We start from the raw sequence: 15,130 nt of genomic DNA on the forward strand, positions 1-15,130 counted from the left end.
TTTTAGAGAGCCCTTTAACTCATCATTCACTATGATTTTTGTTGGTGGAGAATCTCTGCAAATCTACTGCTTTTTTCCTCTTCTCACCATAAAAGTAAAAGCCATGCATGGAATATGCCATAAAAGGAGTCAAAAAAGTATATCCATAGCATCACCCATTGGCATATGCCATTTTCATCCATGGTTTATTCTGTACCTTCCTCATAAAATGCTTATAAAAGAAGTTGAAGCATCAGCTGCAGAAACCTAGCAAAGCTGTTCCATAGTCCAAAACCAGAGGGAGCTGGTAGTAATAAGCAAACCAGTCTTAGGGCACCTCTCACTTAGGCAGGTAATGGTGCATATATTTGTTCCCATGACTTGCCAAAGGAGAGTTGCCCTGTGACTGCTTCAGCTTAGCATCTTCATCGTCAGTGCCACGATGGTTTAACATGACAAGAATGAGATAGATTTTTTCTTTTTTGCCGAAAAGGAAAAAAAAATAGTATAAAATTATCATGGAATTTCTTATACTAGGAATTGGATTGTATTTTGCTCTCTCTAGATCAAAGAGTAAATTGGTCTTTCTATTAAAATTTTCATATATTTCTACGGTTAAAAATTAGTCCATGCACGTTAGCTTGAGATACACATAGCACATCACATTTGCCTCATTAGTCACAAGTTAATTTTTAATAACAGAAATAAATTATTTTTAAAAAAAAAATCATATAACTAATTTACCTATTTTTAAATAAAAGAATTAAAATATAATTGACTCCTAATTTACTATCCGATCATACTTTTATAAAAAAATAAGCGAATAAGACTCTAAATTAACCTAAAAGACTACCAGCTTCTAACGCTCTAATCTATGGTCAATAAAAGAGGGGTTGAAAGGACAAATGATGGACATCAAATGAAAATCTGAATGAATAAATCAAAGTAAATAACCGTGGCACCATGGGTCATTTACAGAGAAGAAACGGAGTAAACAACCACTGGTTCCAGACAGTATTTGTGGACAATTTACCACCGCGTTTACATTGGAAGGGTTTTATGGCACATCTTTCAGAATCATGGTAGGATTGTTGACGCATTCATCCCACATAAGAAAGGTAAATACGATCGAGGATTTGGATTTATACGTTATGCATATTGTGTTGATGCAAACAAGGCGATTGAGAGATTACATTACATGGGTTTAGTTTATACGGCTATAGAGTTGAAGTTAGAATGACAAGATCTGGAGCAAGAAATTCTTTTTGGAGAAAAGTCTGAGTGGAAGCCAAAATGGTTCGGACAGGTAATGTTGAACTTGTAGAGAATGAGGCAACTAATAACTTATGCCCAGAGCTTTCGTTTGATAAGAGTCCTTCGAGTAGTGAAAGGGTACACAAGACTAATAAAGGTGCGATAGTGCAAAACTTTAGTACATTAATGTTGACTACGTTTGATGGTGTGAAGAAGAAGTTGAGATCAATGGCAGAGATTGAAGATAAATTGAATTTATTAGTTGAAAAAAAAGAAGCAAAAGCCCAAAGGTAGAAAATCCAAAGTTAAGAGGGTGGCGAAGAAGTTGCAGTCACATGATGATAGTATTGTTAATGGCTCCCTTACTGACTCTGACATATGGAATCGTAAGAAGATTATATTGAAAGAAGCGGAGGAAACTTTTTTCGATTTGCAAAGTTACTCAGGTTGAATGCAGGCGACACAAGGTAGAGTTTGTGTTTCCTTTATAGATTGCGTTTGAATCCTTTCTTGAGGTAATTGTGTAGCTCCTTGGAATTCTAATGATGTTGGTCACATCAAATATGTTCTACCTTTATTGATCTTGAATGCAAAAATGATAAGAATTATCACATTATACGAACAGTCATGAGTATGAACCACAAGATCGTTAATTGAAATAGCATGATTCTTTTCTACTTTAACCTATGATCGAAAGTTTGACCTTTGTCATGAGTATGAACAGTATTAACCTTAAAAATAAAAAAGGAAAAGACAGTTGTACCTTTGTTGTGTCTAGTAGTTTTCAGTTTGGAACCTAATATTTAGGGAAAGGCCCTAAATTGTCTATTGATCAATGTCAGATCAAGTGACCATTTATTCAACTAATTGTTCTCTGTTTCCATCTCTTTTAGCAAGAAGTCCACACTTTTTCTTCGCTTAAACTTTAGTAGATGTCCTAGATTGAATACTAAATATGTCTAGAAAATTGCAGTTCAATTTAAAAAAATAATTTTATTTTTAAATTATAAAAACTTTAAGAATATTAATTCTGTTAAATGGTAAATGATATTTTTTTAAACAATAAATATTAAATATATTCTAAATTGACTTTATTTAATTCTTTTTAATAATATAAAAATTAAATTAATCCATTTAATAATAGAAAGATTGATTTAATCAAATCTCTATAATATAGCAACACTCTCAATTACATTCTAACCCTTTTATTTTTTTCTCTAGGAGCCATTTCCTACTTGGGAATATAAAAGAGGAAATCACAATCCAAATTCCCTTTTGGTCTATTGAACTCAACCAAAACATTATAAGGACCATAAATAAAGCAAAAGAAAAAGGGGAAATAAAATTAAAAAGGGGTGTGAGGATGATATGTCTGCCCTTAAAAACTCCGCCTTTTTTTACTCGTCCTCTAACCTACCATGGACGGACTATATGTAAAGAGTAAAACATATATTCTCATACCCTTATATTGAACCTTTAAGAGGCCCTTAAGGTCAAAGAAGCAAAAAGAGGATATCCAATAGCATAACCCCTCCAGCATATGCTATTCATGCAGGATAGGGTTATTCCCTCTAATACACCATTGGAAATGCTTATAAAATCAGCTGTGATTTCAAGCAAAGATTGCAGTGCAAGAACTGGCATATACAGGGTGAGGGGAATTAGTGAATAAGCAAACCAGTCAAAGGGCGCCTCTTACTTGGCAGGTAAGTACAGTATTTTGTGCTGTAATTAAGTACATTCAAGGGCTGGTTTCCCAACACTTGGTTTTCACTGACTTGCCAAAGGAGAGTTGCCCTGTGACTGATTCAGCTTAATATCGTAAGATGATTGCCCCCACACAGGTCATTTCAACAGGTATGTTTTTTCAATAGATTTGATGTAGTAGCATGATGAAAATTCTGGCATGGTGATTGGAAATTTAGCTGTAGCCTGTCCTAGATGCAATGATACATATAAACCATGCAGCTAGCTCTTTAGATCTTAATCTTGGCCTGTTTTGCCTTGAATTATTGTAGAGATTGGACCATAGTTTATTTCTTTGAGCATTGTGAAATGAGGGCTTCTTCCTTTTTGTAAAATGGCAAGAACTATAGCTAGATATGGAAAAAAGATTGTCAAAAAATTTTGTAACCTTAACAAGGCTAAGAATTTAACAGTAAGTCGTTTGAGAAAATGGTGGTTTCTTGGGCAGATATAGAACAGTTTGGTTTGTTTTATGTATCCTCAATTTTTTTTTTAATTCATTTTCAGTTTGGTTAAATCACTCTTAGGATTTGATCTAAGCAATTATTTTCGGAACTTGAACTAGGCAACTATTTCTATATTGAGGCTTCAACCTTTTATTCAAGTTAATTCCTGAACTTGACAATTACTCTCGTATTGATGCCTAAATTTGACAATTTTTTCCACATTAAACTTAAACTTTAGGTGTTTTAGGAAATATCAAAGGCTAACTTAGATAATAATAAAAAAATTTAATTCTATCATAAAAACAATTACCAAATTTAAGACTTAACTTGAAAAAAAAATTAAACCCAAATATAAAAAAATTACTAAATTCAATTCCAGTTCATACCAAAAAATTATTTAACCCTTTACAATTAACTCACAAGAATAATTCACTGACAATTAAGAATGTGCCTATGATCTTAACCTGCTAAATAGGTTTTAAGGAGAATATCTAATGCAAATGAACCAAAAGCTGGATTCATATCTTCTCAAAACTTAGATATTGGTTTCCGAAATGCCCTTCCTTGCCTTTGGATTTTCTTTATTGAACAAAGATTTGGTATAAAGCTGCTTTATTTATATTTTTTTGACTTTTCACTTTTAATCATTTACATTTATCTAAAGAAATGATGGAAAATGCCGGTTATTGGGTCGACATAAACCCAACTACGTTAGGACCCTCCAGTTTCTCTCAACACTGGGACAAAATTCCAACCATTAAAAATTTCGAAATAGTTCTCGATACGAATATTGTTGTTGCATATATATATATATTGAAGTGTATTATCTTTTTATTTACGAATTGAAAATTGATTATAGGTGGTTCTAGATATTATCATAAAAAAAATGATTCGAATCTATAATAATTTTTTTTAAAAAAATACAAATTAGTTTGTTTTGAATAGGTTTAATGTATTATTTAATATTTGAGTATAATATTTTTCTCTATGATATTTATGTTATTTTTTTATTTAATTATGGTACTTGTATTTAACAAAATTGATATATTTTGACAACTAAAGGTAATGATGTTAATTTTTTTGGTGTTTAATTTAGATTTTAGGGTTGATTTGAGTTAATATTGTTATTTTCATACACCAAAATATTTAGCTTTTGTCAAATACAGATATCATGTTTAAAAAAATGTCAAATTCAAATACAAAACTGTGTATTAAATCTTTTGAATAAAATTGACAATTTTTTAATAAATAAATGGACATATTTTTTTGAAAAGCAGACATAGTATAAGGAGAGCAAATTTTTTAATAGATATAGAATGGTTATGAGAATTATTTGTCTTGTTTCGTCTCACCTAATCATATGAAATTAAAACTTAGTGACAAAAATATTATTTTACGAGGCATGAGAGTTTGGATTTAATTTCAAACAATATTTCATAAAAAATATATATTTTAAATAAAAACAAGGTTAGATAAAATGAGATAGAAATAGATACATCTCACATTCATAAATATCATAATAATTTTTCAAGATTATATATTCATAATAAACTTAATCATGAGTCAGGTCATTCGCCCAGACCTAAATGCCAACCTAAAAAGTAGAAGGGTTTGAGCAAAAAATATAAGCTCGAAAAATGAGTATAGATAAAATAAAAATAAATAAAAAAACTTTTTTTTGATTTGAGCCTAAACCGAATTTACCTATTGTTTTGTTATTGTTTTATGTCATTTTGTTGTTGTTTTGCAGTCATTTTGTTGTAATTACTTAAATATTGTATAACTCTTACTTTATTATTAATTTTACTACTATTTTATAAACATTTGCAACTATCTTAGTGTTATTTTCAATTTGTTAGAAAATATTTATTTTAATATTTTTAATATATTTAATGTATTATATTTTTTAAATTTATTTTATATAAAAAATAATATAATTTTTTTAATATATATGAACCGAGTCAAACTCCAACCGCGGAATAAACCCGAACCAGAAATCAGATATTTACCCAATCTGACTATGATCAGTTGTAATTCACAATAAAACAAAAGAAAGCACAACATATGTAACTATAAAGCAATAATAAATTTCAGCAAATCCGCTAACTTTGCTCGATGGTGATCACTCCATTGGACATGTACCTGTTTTCTGCTTTTTGGTAAAATATACTTACAATGACCACACAGACACGAAATCTACCGATCAGAAGTGAGGATACGTGGCAACTCTCAAAACATTAAACCTATTTATAAAACAATAAAAAAATACTATAATAAGGGCTTTTCAAAGTTACTTTTCCATCAGTTTTTATCAGGTTTATTTATCTTCTCATTAGGTGTCAACTACAGTGAAAAGTATTACAATGCAATGAGTACATTTACGTCAACAATTTTACCAACAATAAAGAAGCAAATGGTGGTTTTCCGTAAAGCGAAGTATCATAAAGTTGGCAGAATTTCCAATATGGCTCCAAAATATTTTTCATGTCGATTATTGCGTAAAATTACAGTAAATTTTATTTCTTCTGGTATATAATACACCGATCATTATGTACCTTAAAGTACAAGAAACTTATTAATCACAACATGAATTCACACAACGAAACAAAGAAAAAAGAAAGCAGTCTTTTATTGCCGCTCAATCTCTGTTATTCTCTCTCATTCTCTCTCTTTTTCTCAAGCCCTCAATTTACCACTCTGCAATTCAATCTCACTTCTCCATTTTCCATCACCCCTACATTCCCAAGCTTCACCATCGATGTGGCAAATTCTTTGAAGAACAAACTTTGATCATTAGCGAATGATTCAACAATCCATTTAGTCCTATAATCACTATACAGTGCTTGATCGGATCCGAACACACCTTTCCCTGCCAACAGTTGTTTGTAATAATTATTATCGAAAGTTGATGCCGTGGAGTCCAAGAACTGTCCTGCATTGCCATTTTTATTTGGTTTCGGGCATTTCTTCTTCAGTGTTTCTGCGAATTCAGGGTTCATTGTAGGGTCGATGTCCTGAACCGAGCTGAAATTATGGAGCCGAGCTTGGAATGAAGAACAGTGTGAGAATCCTAGGGTGTGACCTCCGGATAGGGCTACTAAGTCCTTGACCCCTAAACGTCGCTTAGTGAAGCTTTGAATGAGTGTTGAAACGTTGAAAGTTGGGGCTGGTAAGTTGATGGTTTCGGAAGCCTTGGAGATTCTGCCATCTTTTCTGCCTTTAAGTACGTTCCAAAAAGGCCCTCCTGACTGTAAGAAACGCAAAGAAATGTTCAGTTTTGTGCGTTTGTGTTGAGGGGAGGGGAGAGGAGAGGAGGCTAACTCTTTCTCAAGAAGTGTCATGCATCTAAAACTAATTGATACTTTAACGGGTTAATATTATCTCCGATGGGATTTTAATATCTCAACTCTGTAAAGAGTTGGAATGCCTTAAAAGGCTACCTGAAGGGACAGCGTATTCAAAAGACAAGAGTGACTAGTTGAATTAAACACCTACCAAAATGGTGATCATTAATTGTATGGTTGGAACCCCTAACTCATAGGATATAGATCCCCTCAAGTTACTTATATCTTATAAGTTAGGGGATTCAAATCCTATCAATGATAAATTATTACATTTTTTTAAGGCGATAATACACTACATACGGTTCAATCCAACAAGATGTTCTTATTTTACGAATCTATCATCTCTTTAAGTAGATTCTCAAGTCACTCTAACTCTTTAAAAATTTAAGAGACAAAATTTCAATTTGACTCATAAAGATAATGTCACCCTTTGAGGGACTTGTCAACTTTAAACAATAACATTTCAAAACTTTTCAAAAAAGAGTTAACTTCCTTTCAATAGGTTAATTATAGAAACTTCGTTTTAAAAGGGTTTTTCAATGTTTACCATTGCTACTACATCTCTTGCTGCAATGGCGACTATATCAGCACAAGAGACCGCCTTCGGACACGCCGATTCAAGCTTAGTTTTCGCGTCATCAATCACATAGAATGCTCGAAGAGAGATATTAGGAGGACCATCTTTCTCCGCTTGATTTTGCGGAGTCGAGTCCAACAACACCGATGCATCGCATCCCTGTCACCACCCCAAGAAAAATCATTTCAACCTAAAAATGGCTACACATTTTGACACTAAAAAGACGTAAACAACAACATACGTACCCTTATGAAACAGTCATGAAAGAACATCCTAAGAATCCGAGCGGGAGCTTTAGCATCATGCATGGAGGCATTCAATACAGTGTATCTTATAATTTTCTCAGCTTCAGGACATGTTCGATCATAATAATGAACATCCAATGCCGCCTGTGAGCGTAGAACCGTCATCAGCCCAAGGAAAATAATCGAAAAAGAGAACTTTCTCGGTGAAAAAACAGCCATTTTGGTTTATCAAAATTTAAAAGTAAATAAGGAATATAAGAACAGAAAAATGTGAAAACGATGAGGGTATGAAAAGATTCATGGGAGTATATATATAGTAGCCATGGCAACGTAAATGTTGAGCATATAATATACATATTCCCTATGCTTTTAAGTCACTCAAATTGTGAACAAAATTGTGGAAAATGGATGCGGTATTGGTAGTGGTGTACTTTTAGACCAAGTTTATATATTTCACCAACTCTTTAAGTATTCTTTTTATTTCACATATTAAGTTTACATGTGTTTTTATATGATTTTTAAATTTAAATAATTGTTTCGAGTTTCATGTGGTATTATTATTATAAGCTCTGCGATTGTTGGGTTATATCTATCAGGTTGGTTAATGAAATGGATTAAAGCAGTACATAAGTTTTGTACTTTTTGAGTTTTTTGTTAAAATATGTTTTTAGTCCTTATACTTTCATAGATTTTGAGATTTAGTCCCTATCTTTTTTTAATTTTTTTCAATTTAAAAATTTCAATCCAATCATTATTACCATGTTTTTGTTAAAATTTATCAACTTAACATATATATTTTTCATCAATCAAATGCCTCGTTACATAAGAGAAGTGCCTAATCAACATGTCAAATTGATATTTTTTTTATGACAAAACTTAATAATTTAATGATTTAATTGAGATTTTTAAATTAAAAAAGTAAAAGGACTTAATTTTTTAAAATCTAAGTATATAGACTAAATCTTAAATTTTGTTTAAGTATAAGGACTAACAACGTATTTTAACTTTGGGATGGGAGTTTGTTGTACTGTTTGGCTTCTACGAAAGCAATGAAATGGGAAAAAGGAATCCAGAAAGCCGTAAAAAAAATTGGGAAATTGATTGCTTTTGCCCTTAATGCAAGCCAAGTTAAGTATCATGTCATTGTTCTCCAAAATTCCAAAGAAAAATATGGAGGACTTGTTGTGAAAAAGTACTTATAAAATGGCCCATTAAGGCTTTTGGGCTCCAAACTTAAACCCTAGTTTAGATGTGGGCTTTTAGCAAGTTGAAGATAAATTTAAGGTAGGGTAAGGAACAAAAGCATTTTTTATTGGCAATAGGTCTTGTAGAAAAGTACAAAATCTTCACACTACCCTTTACATGTAACTCAATTAGGTTTGTGGGTTGGAACTCGCTTAAATTTTAATTAGTTGAATTATAAAAAGATTATGAACAGTTTAGGATCACAAACATTATATTAAATATTTTTTATATGTTAATTATTTTTATTATTCAAAGAAATCTGTGAAATAGAAACTATAATAATTATGATTATTTTTAGATTTGTATTCACAAACATCATTTACAATATTGAAAATTGAAAAAAAAAAGTTATTATAAGATTTTATATATTACTAGTAATTAAAATATAATAATTTTCTTAATTAAAATTAAATAAAATACATTTAATTAAATTTAAAAAAAATTCAAGCTTATCTAAATTTTAAAAATAATTTTGTTCCGAGCCATTGAATTAGACAACTATTCTAGATTAACAATTTTTTTTAAATCATTATATATAATCTATATACATTATCCTACAATCGTCTTTAACTTCACTATTAGTTTGCCCTTATAGTCGAGGGTTTAATTTTCACCTTGAGTACAAAATAACTTTAAAACTCATGGTCAGCGTCTACTCCTTTAATAAATTTACAGACTACGACTAATTAATTACTGAACTTACTTCGGTAAATACTTTTAAGAAATGAAATAAAATTGCTATTAGTCTGCCCCTAAACTCTAAAGTCCACTTATTTGATTTGCTTTTGGAAGAGATCTATTTTGGGCTGATAATCCAGTTAGCTTGGAAAGAACGAGCTCGACCAATAATTGGGTTAGCAAGTATTTATGGCCTACCCATCTGTGCATATTATAACACATCCAAATGAACGACTTGCTAATAGGGTGGAATGTATTTCAAGATGTTATTATCGTGAGATTTTTTTAAACTAATTATTAAAATAAAAGGGAGAAAGTAAGATTTGTATTAAGAAACACGAGTTTAACTTTTAATTAACTCAATTAGTTTCAACACTGAAAAAACTAATTTTTAGAGAAAAATAACTAATTTAGTAATTTATTAACAAGTTTCAAATCACCTGTACAATTTTATAGATTTTGACGTGACTTAATCAAACGGCTACAACCTCCTCGTTTCTATCTTTTACTCACAACCATTGATTTAAAAAAAGATCTCACGGGATATTGCTATAATAAAATCTCATATTAGATGTTGCATGTTGCTAGACATGATGAAAGTTTAAGAAATTTATCATTCAAGTTTCACTCAAATATGTAAATTCATTTTATTTAAAGTAGATTGATTTCTCCAGGAAAAATCTGTGAGGTGTCGGTTTGCATTGAGCCAATAGATCTTTAAAGAGGCTTGGTATTGTCTCTAGTGGGTTCACAATCACAGAATTGGAACATCTCTTCAGCTACTTAAACAAATAAATCATACGTGTTCCACACAACCTACTAGCTCAAATGGTAACATGTTCACTAACCCGTTAATCTAACAACACTATACAGACTTGTCCGAAATACAAATTCGTTGTGAATTGGAAACCAAATTCTCCCTCTCTCACCCACCCTTCAATTTCTTCCAGTCTCTTATCTTTAACTCTACCACACACTGAGTGAGTCTCAGGGTATAACACTGTAGAGTATATAGAGCAATGATCATTTGATTGATTTTATTATAGCCTATACACAAATGGGTCCACTGCCCTCACTTTCAGTTTCATCCTTCCTTTTTCCAACCTCCAATAATATCCTCACACACTCCATCTTTAGTCTATACCACCAAAACCCTAAATCATACAAAACCAAACATGGAGACAAGTGGAAGAGGGGGTATGTCCCATAGCCAGGCTGCTATTAACCCCACACACACCACAAAAAAAAAAAAAACATCCCAATCTCTGTCTTCTCCCCTCCACCGCCCATTCTCACATTTGATATTTCAAAACATGTACACACATGCATGAAAGAAACTGACACAGTCACCACCACCAAATAATACTACTACCCCCACCCAACAACAGATAAGAAAGAGAGAGAAACCAAAAAAAAAAAAAACCTTGTTTAATTATTATTATTATAAATTTTATAACATGAAGTACGATGATCGATGCATAAACTCATAATGTTTTGTCCAAATATTGCAGATAAAAATGTATGGTTTAATTAATTAAATTTATAGTATATGGGTAAACCTGATCTGATGCATATGCTGCTGCTGCTGGCATTGCCTCATCAACGGTCTAATCCCACTGAATAATTTTTATTTTATTTTGTTCATACCCCCGCGAAATAGGACCACTTTGAATTTGAAATATAAATCAGTAAACTATGATTCAATAATAATATTGAAATTTAAGATAGGGTTTCAAAAGAGTTAGTGAAAATGTAGTCAGAACTCAGGAATATTGTGTAGTCGGAATCTGCCAAGTTTTGCGTAATAACTGAATCTCCCATGCATTTTTTATTTTTTTTATTCTCATCTGCCCCTACTCTATCCTACATATATATATCTTCATTTTTTTTTCTAACGTTCAACTACATTGATTTGTAAATTATTTAAAGGAATCATAAATTTTAGTACATTAAAAATAAAGATTCAAAAAGAATTCAGCCGTTAATACAGATACAAGTCATCTATATGTTGTGGATACAAAAAGGGATGATTTTTTTTTTTTGGCTAGAATTGAATTATAAATTTTTAAAAGGTTAAAATATAATTTTTAATTTTATTATTTTTAAAAGGATTAAATAAAATTTTTTTTTCTGTTTTTGAGGGGAGTGGTTTATAAAAGGATTAAATTGCATAATCTGCTATTTGGGGAAAGACAAGGCCCTACCTGCTCTCCCCCTCAAAATCGCCCTGAGACATAGGCCATTATATGCGTTTAATCTTAGGAAAATAAATTTGAAAATAATACAATCGTTATGGATACAAATCATTTACATTATGAGCATAATGATAAGTGACGTCTTGATACAATAATATTGAGAAAATTATAAATAATTCGTATAACTAAGTGTTGGGTGTAATAATAAAATGCATTAAACTTTCAAGTGGAGAATACGAATTCTAATCTTAAAAATAATATTGTTGAGAGAAACAATCAAAACCCTAAAAATATAATTTTTATTAACCGTAAAATGAATATAAATAGTGCATTAATTATACTAAATATAACCTCAATCATCATCATAAACAACCCTAACGAATTATTGAAAACAACGTTCATCTCACTAAAATACATGTATTAGTTGTGATTAAAAAAAGAAAAGACTTGTATTAATGTTACCATTTGACTTTCTATCTTTTATATATACAGCTACAATTAATTTGATTTGCATTTTGAATTTCCCGCTCACTGTTTAACACTTAATACATTTATTACATCCCTTTTAGAGTATTTATATATTTATTTAAGTATTCATATTTAAGTTTTACAATATATAAACTTCTAGTTTCATGATTTTTGTACGTTATATGTGAGTTTTATTTGATTCTTCATTTATTATATTTTATTTTGATTCTGTATTATAATTATTCGAAAATATATTTGTAATACTCGTAAATCTTTTACAATTTAAAATATTGTAAAAGGTATTTTAAAACATCTCGTGGTAGCATTGCTTGATGATTGAAGAATCCATCAACGAATAAAGAAATTACTTAGAATATGAGCTTAGGGTTTGAACTTTGAAGTTCATATTTTAATTTTTTTTTTGTGTGTTACTATTGTAATTCAAATTCACAAAAATCTAATTTATACTATATAAAATATACAAGGAGTAAGGCTTCTCTGTCCTATTAAATTCATTTCAGTGGTGGAGCCAAGGGGTAGGCATGAGTCTCGGTTCCTTTAAAATAGAAAAATTTTCACTTATACCCATTATAATTTATAAAATTTTAAATTAGTAATAATAAAATTACACTTTGATTCCAAAAATAATAAAAATATTAATTTAATCTTTTAAAAATTATAAAGATATAATATATTAAATTTGTAAAATTATATTTTTACTATTATAAAAATATACAATTTAATTTTAATTCTCTTAAAATATATATATATTTTTTTTGGTTCCACCACTGATTCATTCCTTTCAATTGACGTGACACCTCTAATCAATTAGGGGTATGTTTCACTTCTCATACCATAACTCGTTTTAGTTTATTTTCGAAATTTGTCTTGGCATATTAATTTATTCTCTTGTATTGTATTTTTCATATTTATTGTATTTATTAAATTATTTTTGTTTTATAGTTCAGATGATGGGAGAGACCCGACCACACCATTGCTGTTCTTGTTCCCTTTTCTGACCACTTTATAATTGCATATAACAAAAGTTGAATTATACTATAGTGATAAAAATTTCTTATAAATTTACATTTATATTAACAATTTATTTTAAAAATAAATATCAAAACTATACAATATTATATATGAACTTTAATTTTATATAATTTTTTACATGAAATTTTAATTCAATTTTTTACAATAATACTATCGACATATATGTTTATATATTATATACACAAATAATTACAATAATCCAATGTATAACGTTTTTGAAATTTTAATTAGCCCTACTCAAAATTTTTAAACTTTTAAATTCTTTAATTAGAACTTTTTTTTTAAATCTCATTAATCCTTTTTAAAATAAAGAATTAATTAAACCCGTAATTTTTAAAAATTCTTATTAAACCCCTAAAATTTTAAAAAATTAAAACCCTTAATTTAAAAAAAAATTAAGTAGGTCCCTCAAACACAATGACACATTCCATCACCATCCGTCATGTTTTGCATGATAAATGTTTACTCGGTTAAATTTATACAACTAAGCTATGAAGCATCTATGAGAGGGCTATTCCAAGAAAAGTTAGATAAGGCCTTAGTTCCCTTTGGTTCCTTCAAAGTTCTAGGACTAGTAACTGATATATATCGTGAAAAAAAAAATTGTAATTTAAATTTTAAAAAATTATAATAATTTCATAATAATTTTTTTTTCTAATTTTGGAACGTATCAAAGATTACTTATTCATCACAAAAGTTTGCACTTTCAGCTTCTTCTTTTTAAAATTTTTTTTATCACAGATTCTTTTAAATTGTTGTTTATCTTGTATAAAGTTAAAGCCAAAACTAAAGTTAAAGTAGCAAAATTTTAGATGCATGCATGCTTTAGCTTGGCCCTAAAAATAGCAAAATCAAACGTACGTAACATGAACTTTCTCATAAAATCCATGCACCACCAGCTTTTTACCACCTCACTTTTTCCCTTTTCTTTTAGCTTTTTTTTTTTTTTCATCTATCTCTTCTACAAGCTCAAGTTTCCATGAATGGGGAACCAAACTTCATAATAATAATTATAACGATTTTATTCATTACTTTAAAGTTATGTACAAATTTGTTTGTTAACAAAAAAAAATCACTAAAATCTTTTCCTTATGAGTTTATAAACTTGAATAAAAAAAATATTCATCGTTATTTACTTATAAGATTTTTTTATTAGATGTAGATTATGTCTTTATTAAAGTTACAAGTAATTAATTAAACTCAAATAAACTAATTAATAATTCACGTGTAATTTTTATATGTTGAGACAAGAAAAATCAAAGCCTCATTGAGTTACTATTATTATTTTTAACCATTGAGTTACTAAATTAATAATAAGTAAATATGCAAAAATTGACCAATGGTTGTGCAACTCTTTTGGACGGTCAAAGGTCAAATGGAGCATTTTGAAACTAGAGAAATAAAAAAAGTATATTTTAAGGAACCTTTGAATAGGCTTTCGGATTTTAACCCCATATATATAACATGTAACATGTTTAAATAACTAGTACATTCTTGAGTTCATTTCAATATTTGTGCCTTTGGCAGGGCGGGATAACAAATTTATTGAAATAAGAGTTTTTATTATTATTATATAAATATATATATATATTTATGTTAGATTTCGTCCTTTTATCATTAAAAGTAAAAATCTAGCTTTCCATTCATAAAAGCTTTCATGCATAGTATAATGCTAATTGCTTCATTAATAAGTTACATATGAACAGTATAGAACATAATGATTAGATATTCTTAAGTACTAACAAACACATATTATTAAGAGAAAAACAAGGGATAATCTTAAATATTGATTTTGTGACCCAAAATTAATATATATATATATATAAAAGCATCATTGTACTAAGCATATTACATCGAAATGTGACTCCAACTTTGAAGTACTTAAAATTTTTTTTAAACC

The 15,130-nt window shown here is 29.5% G+C and overlaps 1 protein-coding gene across 1 annotated transcript; it reads right to left on the reverse strand.

Annotated features, from left to right (window-relative positions):
• Nucleotides 1-5,397: 5,397 nt before the first annotated feature.
• On the reverse strand, nt 5,398-7,880 carry LOC107947286 (peroxidase 66). Its single transcript, XM_016881881.2, has 3 exons — nt 7,592-7,880; nt 7,317-7,505; nt 5,398-6,673 (listed from the first exon to the last, which is right to left on the reverse strand). Exons 1-3 carry the CDS (start codon nt 7,808-7,810, stop codon nt 6,110-6,112), a joined length of 972 nt encoding a protein of 323 aa, XP_016737370.2. The 5' UTR covers nt 7,811-7,880; the 3' UTR covers nt 5,398-6,109.
• Nucleotides 7,881-15,130: the final 7,250 nt, after the last annotated feature.

This window comes from Gossypium hirsutum, chromosome A12 (genome assembly GCF_007990345.1).
Source record: "Gossypium hirsutum isolate 1008001.06 chromosome A12, Gossypium_hirsutum_v2.1, whole genome shotgun sequence".
Lineage (NCBI taxonomy): Eukaryota > Viridiplantae > Streptophyta > Magnoliopsida > Malvales > Malvaceae > Gossypium > Gossypium hirsutum.